The sequence below is a fragment of the Cottoperca gobio genome, chromosome 22, assembly GCF_900634415.1.
Source record: "Cottoperca gobio chromosome 22, fCotGob3.1, whole genome shotgun sequence".
Taxonomy (NCBI): domain Eukaryota; kingdom Metazoa; phylum Chordata; class Actinopteri; order Perciformes; family Bovichtidae; genus Cottoperca; species Cottoperca gobio.
Window position 1 is genome coordinate 20278938 of NC_041376.1, and position 11611 is coordinate 20290548.

General features: G+C 46.5%; 1 protein-coding gene across 1 annotated transcript in view; it reads left to right on the top strand.

The window, feature by feature from the left end:
• Positions 1-72: 72 nt before the first annotated feature.
• LOC115027780 (transcription regulator protein BACH2-like) overlaps positions 73-11611 on the top strand; it is a 22734-nt gene continuing 11195 nt past the window's right edge. The window contains exons 1-2 of the mRNA XM_029461269.1: positions 73-339; positions 6921-8324. Coding sequence (XP_029317129.1) covers positions 73-339; positions 6921-8324 — 1671 coding nt within the window. The remainder of the gene's footprint in view (positions 340-6920; positions 8325-11611) is intronic.

Genomic DNA, 11611 nt, shown 5'->3' on the forward strand with positions numbered 1-11611 from the left:
CTAATACTTGTACTTTACTCCGACAATGTCATAGCCTCTTTCTTCCTTCTGTGCAGGGTGCTAGAGGGAGTGATGTCGGCAGGCGAGGAGCGGGATGGTGAGGCGGCAGCGCCCGTGTACGTGTATGAATCCAAGGTCCACTGTGCCAACGTGCTGTTGAGCCTGGAGGAGCAGCGGCGGCAGGGCATCCTGTGTGACGTGACTTTATTGGTGGAGGGGAGGGAGGTGCGCGCTCACAGGGCTGTCCTAGCTGCTAGCAGCCGCTACTTCCTGCAGGCCCTGCTGGGTCACAATGGGTCACCAGGAGAAGTGGAGCCCATCATTAACCTGCCAGACAAGGTAAAGGGCCACAATGACACATAAAACACAGGGAGTTCAACAGGGAACGCTCTGAGGTCCTTTAATTAAAGAGAGAAATGTTACACGGAAAATTACCCTGAAGAAGTCTTCAACAGCCTGTGATTTTGTAATACAGGTTCATTAGACGTGCATTTCCCTCATACATCATTCCATTATACATCTTTCCCTCCTATGCTGAATGTTATTATGGGAAATGCAACCGCCTGCCACCCGCTCCGTCTCGGCCGGTCTATGCTGGTCTATTAACACATCACCGAATGTTTTAAATAAGGGTTCACACTGGATTGATGATTTACCTCAAAAATAATATAAATATCCGCTGAAAGTTTTACATCACGTGACTGACACAGAAGTTGTTATTCCACGGTTTGGCCACTACGAAGATTTGGCTTTAGAGCCTGCCGCACTTCCCGGGGGCTTGTTTGATATCAGGCTTTCACCAAAGGGAAGTGCATGTGCATCTGTAGAACAGCCAATAGGAACGTTCTCTAAAATGACCTGTGAAATTTCTAAAGCCTGAAAAAAAAGCCAAGAGGTGGTGCAGAGGTCAACCTTTTTGTCAAACCACTTTAATTATAAATGCTAAAAGTTTATTAATTTATGCTGCTGTCCCATGTCCATTGCTTAGCTTCCTGCTGGTGCTCTGGTCTCCGGTAATACACCGATTATGAAGAAGTACCTCATACAACCAAACTATATTTAGTACGAGTAGCCGACAGGAAGCTAGCGGAGGGTAATGACAGTGGAGTGAGATGCAGTATTGAGACCTGACACAATAGAAGTGCACTGCTGGAATCCACTCCCCCACTCACTGCTTGTGAGGCGACTTATCCGTCACACTCCCCAGTATAAAATAGTACTCATCATTTAACCAGGAACACCATCCTCTTGAACTGCATCTCACTACGGAGAGACCTCTCTACAGAACACATACAAAAGGACAAACTGACCACATCCATTAAACATCAAATACATCAGTTCCAGAAAGCTTGGTTTATCATTTTTTTTAATCATTAAGGTTTTACCCTTGTCAAGTGACTCAATATATTTCTCAGGTGCTATAATTCCTCTGACGATATATAAAAACATGTTGGGCATGAATGTGGTTATTTTGTTAGTTGCTGCAGTATCCATTCAGCACCCGGGCTGATCAGAGAACAGTTCCTGATCCAAGTTACCATAAAATGCCCCAGATCTGTCTTATTGATTAATATGTGACTGTGTGACTCCACCTTACAGTAATCACCCGCACACGTCCTTTCTGCTGTCCGCTCACTCCTCAGATACATTACTGGAACTCATTGTGGCTCAGAGGTTTATTATGTTCAGGACTAAGGACACTACTGTTCTCCTAATCTCTTAGTTGACCTTATGGCAATTTTGTAATTGTCTTGTACACTTGATTAAAAAAAGTGTTAAATCCAATTAATGAAATCCAATGTCTTTGTAGTTCGCAAAATTGTTTGTAGATAAAGTAAAAAAAAAAAAAACGTAATTTCTTTATTTTATTAAACTTTACTTTTTTGCTATGCGCATTCACATTGCCTCCTCTGCTGTATGTCGCAAAGGGTGATGACACACACCTAAAGTCAGAGACAGAGTGGAGGAAAGGAGAGAGGTGAACTAAAAGCTACTTAAGAAAAAAAGAAAAAGAAAACTTATTAAGTGGATGATTGTTTCGTCCCCAAGGTGTAGCTAGGAGAAGAGGCGGCCAATAACACAACCAATGATTGATCGAGTCAGAGTAAGAGTGAACGTGTATAATTTTATAATAATAATATTTTTTAAATTATCCTGGTTCCAATGAACTCTCAAAAGTGAGGGTGAGGAAGGGACAAAGTGATTGAGCCAAACAAAATAAATAAATATAACAAAACTAGGCCTGTCTAATACTGCCTTTTCAAATAAAACACAAACAAAAGCCCTCACTAACTGATCTATTAACAAGTAGTGTAAAACACATACAGAGGTGGCAACATCCGGTTAAACTAATGTTTCTAACAGAGCGGTGTCTACGTGGATGCTGATAGTGATGGCAGTGTGATACTGAAGCTTCGATATGTGCTTCAAACTCTGGACTACAATTACATAGAACCACTGCTTCGAAGCTTGCTTCAAATCACGTGACATATGACGTCCGAAGCAGTAACTGCTTCATTTCCTGAATGAATCACCGGACTGGTTCGCGGTCCAATCAGGTGATTCGCTGCCACTGCCTCGTCTCGTCTTGATTCTGACAGGTTGAGACCGTTTTGAATTTGAGCGTCTCAACACTTTATATCTAAACAATGCACAATGTGTGGGTTGTTGTCGTAGGAGTATGCGTTATTGCTGTTGAGTTGTTGGAATTGCATTTGTATTTGATCATTATGGAGCCAGCCAACTAGCGAAACAATTGTTATGCACGCCAGTATCATCTGTTCCTTGTGTGCAAGTAAAGAAACCAGATCTAAATCTGTTGAAAGAATAATGTACATCCCACATAAAAACGCCCAATCAGGCAATCACCACCTAATTAGAGCACAGGTGGGAGAAGAGCAGGAGGAGAGAATAAAACACACCAACACCAAGACACAACCTGCCTGGCACGTAACAATGATGATCAATCATACTCATTGACAGCAGAGCCATTTCTTAAGACACATTGCAAACACACTAAAACAAAGAATGTTGTCAAAGTAACAGAAATATGTCATATGATGATAATGTAGACAACAGCCTCACACTGTCATTTTACACTTTATAGTCCTACCACGCTTTTGTATTTTTTTTGCCATTGACCAATTATGCAAACTAATGTCAGATGCACCAAATCATGTATTATTTTTAAATGAATTATAAGAAAATATCTCATAATTACGAGATCTTTTCTCAACCAAAAGTGAAGCCTTTGAATCGTTGCTAACCTAGGCTACATGACGGTAGCCACTGTTGGGTTTAATCTGCTTTTATTCCTTCACAGTATAGAACATTTGGAAATATTAATGTTTCTTAATGTGGATGGCATTAATATTAGTATGTTAACACTGTGCAGGCATCTCAAGTCGTTGGGATAGTTTAGGTTGTGGCAATGCAGCGGTACTACTGAGCAAAGCAGTCTTTTACTACGGCAAAGTTGGAAAGCCTCTCTGGGAACCATCACCTTATCGTGGTGGAGAGGTTTGTGTGTCCCTATGAACCCGAGAGCTGTGTTGTCTGGAGCCTAGTGCTCCTGGTAGGGTCTCCCAAGGCAAATTGGTCTCAGGCGAGGGGCCAGACTAAGAATGGTTAAAAAACGACTTCATGAAAGAAAGGGAAAGGAAAGGAGAGACCCTGCCCGGAGGAAGCCCGGGGCCCCTGTCTGGAGCCAGGCCCAGAGGGAGGGCCCGACAGCGAGCGCCTGGTGGCAGGGTTTGCCACGGAGCCCGGTCGGGCACAGCCCGAAGAAGCTACGTGGTGCCTCCCATCCATCCATCCTGTGGGCCCGCTGGGGTCAGGTGCGCTGTCACACGGGTGGCAGTGATGGTCAGGGACCTCGACGGACCAGACCCGGGCAGCAGAGGCTGGCTCTGGGGACGTGGACGTCACCTCTCTGTGGGGGAAGGAGCCGGAACTAGTGCGGGAGGTGGATCGCTACCAGTTGGATCTGGTGGGGCTTACCTCCACGCACAGTCTTGGCTCTGGAACCGTACTCCTGGATAGGGGTTGGACTCTATTCTTCTCCGGAGTTGCCCAAGGTGTGAGGCGTTGGGCCGGGGTGGGGATACTCACTAGCCCCCGGCTGAGCGCCACTACGTTGGAGTTTACCCCGGTAGACGAGAGGGTCGCCTCCCTACGCCTTCGGGTTATGGGGGGGAAACTCTGACTGTTGTTTGTGCCTATGCCCCAAACCGCAGTTCTGAGTATTCGGCCTTCTTGGAGACCCTGAATGGAGCCCTGCAGGGCCCCTAGGCCAAAGGTCAATGATCGATTTTGTAATCGTATCATCTGATCTGAGGCCGCATGTTTTGGACACTCGGGTGAAGAGAGGGGCGGAGCTGTCGACTGATCACCATCTGGTGGTGAGTTAGATCAAAGGGTGGAGGAAGACTCTGGACAGACCTGGTAAACCCAAACGGGTAGTGCGGGTGAATTGGGAACGTCTAGAGGAAGCCTCTGTACTGGGGATCTTTAACTCACACCTCCGGCGGAGCTTTTCAGCCATCCCTGTGGAGGTTGGGGGCATTGAACCTGAGTGGGCGATGTTCAAAACCTCTATTCCTGAAGCTGCGGTGATGAGCTGTGGTCTCAAGGTTTTAGGTGCCTCAAGGGGCGGTAACCCTCGAACACCGTGGTGGACCCCGGTGGTCAGGGAAGCCGTCCGACTGAAGAAGGAGTCTTTCCGGGTTATGTTATCCGGGAGGACTCCGGAAACAGTTGCAGGGTATCGAAGGACTAGAAGGGCGGCAGCTTCTGCCGTGTCAGAGGCAAAGCAGCGGGTGTGGGAGAAGTTCGGAGAAGCTATGGAGAAGGACTTTCGGTCGGCACCAAGGTGCTTCTGGAAAACCATCCGGCAACTCAGGGGGGGGAAGCGAGGAACCATCCAAGCTGTGTACAGCAAGGGTGGGACCCTGCTGACTTCAACTAAGAAGGTTATCGGCCGGTGGAAGGAGCACTTTGAGGAACTCCTGAATCCGACTAACACGCCCTCTATGGTAGAGGCAGAGCTGGAAGCTGATGGGGGATCATCGTCAATTTCCCTTATGGAAGTCACTGAGGTAGTCAAACAACTCCACAGTGGCAAAGCCGCAGGGGTTGATGAGATCCGTCCAGAAATGCTGAAGGCTTTGGGTGTTGAGGGGCTGTCTTGGTTGACACGCCTCGTCAACATTGCGTGGAAGTCTGGGACAGTGCCTAGGGGTTGGCAGACCTGGGTTGTGGTTCCCCTATTTAAAAAGGGGGACCAGAGAGTGTGTGCCAACTACAGGGGTATCACACTTCTCAGCCTCCCTGGTAAAGTCTACTCCAAGGTACTGGAAAGGAGGGTTCGGCCGGTAGTCGAACCTTTGATTGAAGAGGAACAATGCGGATTCCGTCCTCGTCGTGGAACAACAGACCAACTCTTTACTCTTGCAAGGATTCTGGAGGGGGCCTGGGAGTACGCCCATCTGGTCTACATGTGTTTTGTGCATCTGGAGAAGGCGTTTGACCGGGTCCCCCGGGTGATACTGTGGGAGGTGCTGCGGGAGTATGGGGTGAGGGGGTCACTTTTGAGGGCCATCCAATCCCTGTACGCCCAAAGCAAGAGTTGTGTCCGGATACTCGGCAGTAAGTCGGACTCGTTTCCAGTGAATGTTGGCCTCCGCCAGGGCTGCGCTTTATCACCAATCCTGTTCGTGATTTTCATGGATAGGATATCGAGGCGTAGTCGTGGAGGAGATGGTTTGCAGTTCGGTGACCTGAGGATCTCATCGCTGCTCTTTGCAGATGATGTGGTCCTTATGGCATCATCGGTCTGTGACCTTCAACAGTCACTGGATCGGTTCGCAGCTGAGTGTGCAGCGGTTGGGATGAGGATCAGCACCTCAAAATCTGAGGCCATGGCTCTCAGCAGGAAACCGGTGGATTGCCTACTCCGGGTAGGGAATGAGCCATTACCCCAAGTGAAGGAGTTCAAGTACCTCGGGGTCTTGTTCGTGAGTGAGGGGACGATGGAGTGAGAGATTGGCCGGAGAATCGGAGCAGCGGGGGCGGTATTACAGTCACTTTACCGCACCGTTGTGATGAAAAGAGAGCTGAGCCAGAAGACAAAGCTCTAAATATACCGGTCGATCTTCGTTCCTACCCTCACCTATGGTCATTAAGGCTGGGTCATGACCGAAAGAACGAGATCACGGGTACAAGCGGCCGAAATGGGTTTTCTCAGACGGGTGACTGGCGTCTCCCTTAGAGATAGGGTGAGAAGCTCAGCCATCCGTGAGAGACTCGGAATAGAGCCGCTGCTCCTTTACGTTGAAAGGAGCCAGTTGAGGTGGTTCGGGCATCTAGTAAGGATGCCACCTGGGCGCCTCCCTAGGGAGGTGTTCCAGGCACGTCCAGCTGGGAGGAGACCCCGGGGAAGACCCAGGAGATTATATTTCCTCACTGGCCTGGGAACGCCTCCGGATCCCCCAGTCGGAGCTGGAGGATGTGGCCCGGAGAAGGGAAGATTGGGGTTCCGACCCGATCCCGGATAAGCGGTGGACGATGGATGGATGGATGGAAGTTGGAAAGATATTGACAGATTCAAACTTCTCGGATCAATAACTGAAAAGGTAAACTCTAGGCTTGATCCTGAGAAGTTGGAAGCTGTGAATTAAACAGATGTATGGCAATGCTTACAATGTTTACACTACTGCTCAGATATGTAGAAGAAACAATAAAATGCAATGGTGAAGTTTAAGGTTTCTTTTTTTTTACTTTTTCGTGCATGTCAAATAATGTCATTGCCCATGCCTTCATTTGGAGCTGCTGCTTCACAAAGACTCTTTTTTGATGTAACATTGACTCATTTTTAACTGTATGTTTAAGCCACTGACGTCTCACCCTTGTCTCCTTTACAGGTGACTGCTAAAGGTTTTGCTCCACTGCTCCAGTTTGCCTACACAGCCAAGCTGGTTTTAAGTCGTGAAAACATCCATGAGGTCATCCTGTGCGCTGACTTCCTGGGTGTTCACAATTTGGAGGACTCTTGTTTTCGGTTCCTTCAAACCCAGCTACAGAATGACAGCCAACATGCCAGTAATGGCAAGGTGGAATATTATGATGATATCACGGCTGACGATGCAGTTTTTTCTGACGCAATATCCTCGGATGATTCTGCCGAGATCAGGCAACAGATCAATCATGTAGCATCACTTCCCGATGACCTTTCTCAATGTCCTAAATACAGAAAGTATCAGTACCAGATCTGTGATAACAAGCACAATGGAGAAGACCACCATGGCAGTGATGAGGTCATATTGGGCAACCATACCTCAGTCAGCCCTCTGAGCATACAGCTCAGAGACAGCAGTGTTGCTTCACAAACTCTTCTTACGCCCTCAAGGATCAAAGATGAACCATTTATGTTTGAGGGAGAAGGAGATGAAAGGAGTGGTTGCAACCCAGAATTGTGTACTGAAGAGGTACTGGAGATGGAGCTTGAGGTAGAAGGGGTTCCAGTAGTAGCTGAGCACTCTCCGAGCCGAGGTTCACACTCTTCCTGCCTGCGCTCCTACCTCCAGAGAGGCGGCTTAGATCTCAGTGGTGTGCCAAGCACCACCATCCAGCAGCTACTGACCAACAGACTGACTCTCAACCACTACAGGGAACTGGTCAAAGACAGGCAGAGGGATAAGAAGGAATCGCTGGGTCGAGTGGACCTGAAGACCGGCATTGCAGATGGCATTGGCAAGAACTTGGAAAGACCAGTATCCAAAGCCTCCTCCTCTAAACATGAGGGTGAGCTAGACAGAGCCAGCGTCATTTTCTCTTCAGCAGCTGGCGAGCAACAAATGTTGGCCCATTCTTACATGGATGATAAGTTCAGAGAGAAAGTCTCAACCCTGATGCAGGTAGAAGCTCCTTCTTCTGGTCGATCATGCCTCACCACCAGCTGCCCTGTTCCCATCAAGACATCAGCCCACTCCCCTCCCCCTTCTGAGCCCCAAACCCAGAATTCCAGCTCCCGTTCCTCATTCTCTTACCCAGAGGACGCAGGGAATGGTAGCTCACCTTTCAACCTTCCCCAGTTTGACTTCTCGTCATCCCCACACTCAGGCTCCACCTCTGGACTTTCTCATTGCCTGTCTGGGGTAGTGGGGCAAAGGAACCCCCACAGCGGAGAGCTGGTCTTCTCTCAGGGTTGTACCAATATCAAAAGTGAACAGGGATTTGGTGCCAGTGGTGACAACTCCAGCGATGAATCAGGCTCTTTCTCTGAGGGAGACAGTGAGAGTGGCGTCTCCAGAGTCTCTGGCCCTGAGGTTAGTATGTTCTTTATTGTACTTTCTTGCCCAGGATACTCCTTTGTGTTAGCATCAAGGTATATTTGGCTACTCTTAAGACTAACCTAGTCTACCCTGACCCTGGTTTGAGAGCTGTGTTAAAGACACAGACCACAAGTCACATTGCGAATGATTTTCCCTTCATTCCCCAAGATTCTCATGAGTCAGATGCTTAAAAACATCTTAATTAGTGACCTGACTAAGAGCAAGTGGAATGGGGATCACAAGCAGGAAACAACAAACATGTATTTAGCAGTATCAGCAGTTATCTAAAGTAAGATAATATTAGCTCAAACCAGTGAAACTGCTAGTAGGTAGTCGATATGAATTTTCATAATGCAGATTTCCCAAAATGTAAATGCATATAGGCTCCAAAAAAACAGGGCTATAAACAGCTAACTCACTGACTCCATGGCAACATTGTATACTGTTTATCTAAAGTCATGATGCAAAAAAAAACAACATATGCTAACATGCTAAATTAAATGGTGGACATAGTAAACATTCTGCATGCTTCTATTAAGTGCATGCCCAAGTATACTAGTCTTGTTTGACAGCACTGCGGCTCAGAATGTCCCATCAACATGGTTCTTCTCCCTCTCCCAGGACGGACAGACATGCAATCGATGTCATGTGTACAGAATAAACAACATAGTAAAAATACAACATCTATTTGACAGAAATGATGATGTGATCGAGTGGCAACCCGTCAGATGAAAGAAACAGAAACTCTGGGGATGATGCCCCGGATACTGAGTTAGAAGGATTCTTTTAAGGGACATGAATGCATACAGATAGAGAAGGAGAGGAGGGGAGAGGAAGAGCAGGAGGAGATGAGAGAGGTGTAATTCCCCTGGTACTCTAAGCCTATAGCAGCATAACTAGGGGCTGGTCTAAGGAAAGCCTGAGCCAGCCCTAACTATAAGCTTTCTCAAAGAGGAAAGTCTTTAGCCTGCTCTTAAATGTGGAGAGGGTGTCTGCCTCCCGAACACAAACTGGAAGCTGGTTCCACTGGAGAGGAGCTTGATGGCTGAAGGCTCTGGCTCCCATTGTACTTTTAGAGACTCTAGGATAGGGGTCACTAACAGGCGGACCGTCTGGGTCCGGACTCGGACCCAGACGACCTATACAGACCCGGACCGGTACTTCTACTTTAACGGCACATTTTATTTTATTTTTTTTAGCTTTGCGCATTCACATTCGCTCCGCTCTGTATCACGAAGGATGGCGCTTCGCACACACCTACACACACAAACAGAGGAGAGGAAAGGAGAGGAGTGAACTAGAGAATCACCGCACTCGTTTTTACGGCACTGGTTTAGCGGTTCAGGAAACTCACAGAACAATTACATGCGAGTTAAGCCATCCCACGTGATGCTACGCAGCCAATCAAATCTGTGCATTCTAACCGGCAAACATTATGACTACAGACAGGCGAGAGGAGAGTGACAGACGGAAAGACGAGTTAGCGATACAGGGAGAGAAGACGGAGAAAGGGAGAGAAACACAGAAGAGACGAGTGAGCGGCAGACAGGGAGAGAAAAATAACTACTCATGGCGCTCTCCAAGAAGAGAAAAGTCAACAGAGCTTTCAACCCAGAATGGACAGACTCATTCATGTTCATCCTTCCCACCAGTGTCTCATATGTTCAGAGACCATGGTGCTCATTAAAAGTGGTGATGTGAAACGCCACTATGAGACAAAGCATAACGTTTTTGACCAAACATACCCACTCAGGTCTGAACTGAGGGCACACAAAATAAAGCAAATAGGCCACCTGTCAGCATCATCAGCCGCAGAGAACAGTTTAACCCAGGATGTGCTAGTCTGCGTTAAACTGTTCAATTGTTAAGATGTGTTGAGACTGATTTATTCTAACATTGGTTGAGACTTAAATCAAGATGTGAAACAGTTAAAGAAAAAGGGAAACTCAAGCTGCTGCTACACTTTATTTTATTTTTCTAAACTTAAGCACTTTATTTTAAGATGCACAATTTTTCAAAAGCTATTTTATTTATTTTCTCAATTTTATTTTTAAATGCAGCCCGAGAAGAACATTATTCATATCTACAGTATTATATATATCTGTATAGTTCAATGTTAAGTGACAATAAATATTGTTCTAAATGTTTTTAAATTGTACTTTCTTTATTAGAGTTGACAGTCAGTTGTTGATGATGTGCAGACGTTGATACAGCTACTAGGCTGCTTCAATATATATCACACTAATTCATAACGCAAGTTAGACATTATGATGCTCCGGACCTTTGCTTGCAGAAATGTTCTCTAACTGGACTTCTTAGAATTTTAGTTGAATACCCCTGCTCTAGGAACTACAAGTAACTCTGCAGTCTGGGAGCGCAATGCTCTAGTTGGTTTATAAGGTACTATGAAATCTTTAAGATATGCTGGAGCCTGACCATTAATTGCTTTGTAAGTCAGGAGAAGGATTTTAAATTATGTTCTGTATTTTACTGGGAGCCAGTGCAGAGCAGCTAATACAGGAGTAATGTGATCCTGCTTCCTAGTTCTTGTCAATACACGTGCCGCAACAGTTTTAGGAAAACCTGATAATAATGAGTTGCTGTAATCCAGCCTTGAAGTAACTAATGTACACACACACACACACACACACACACACACACACACACACACACACACACACACACACACACACACACACACACAGTATTAGCTGTATTATATGTGAGTGGTTGTGTCCTCTGGTCTGTGGATGAGTCAGTGCAATTGTGTTGCAGAGTTTAATGCATCAGAAGGTGCTCAGCTATTCTGAATAGACACACTGGAAGTTGGCGCTTGGACATTTTATAGGGATCACAACTACAGATCCACTCCATTGCTTGCTGCTCTTCTAACAGCTATTAATGAGTGTAGAACTGTGTATAACTGTTTTTTGACCCCCTACAAGCCATTTGTATGTTCTGACATCTTCAAAATGCCCCATCTGCTGCTGATACTCATATTGACATGTGATTATCTTGTTTGCTTGTTGTGTGCGTTCACTGGGCTGACCAGCCTCCTTGTCAAGGGAGTTAGAACACAGCACAGCAAAGACAACCAGGCATAGAGACTTATTGAGCTTCACATTGTTTTAACTTTGGGTCATCGTGTGATGTGGAATCCAACGGTCGAGGGATTTGGCTTGGCATCTGTGTGTGTGTGTGTGTGTGTGTGTGTGTGTGTGTGTGTGTGTGTGTCTGTGTGTGTCTGTGTGTCTGTGTGTGTGTTTCTGTGTGTGTGTGTG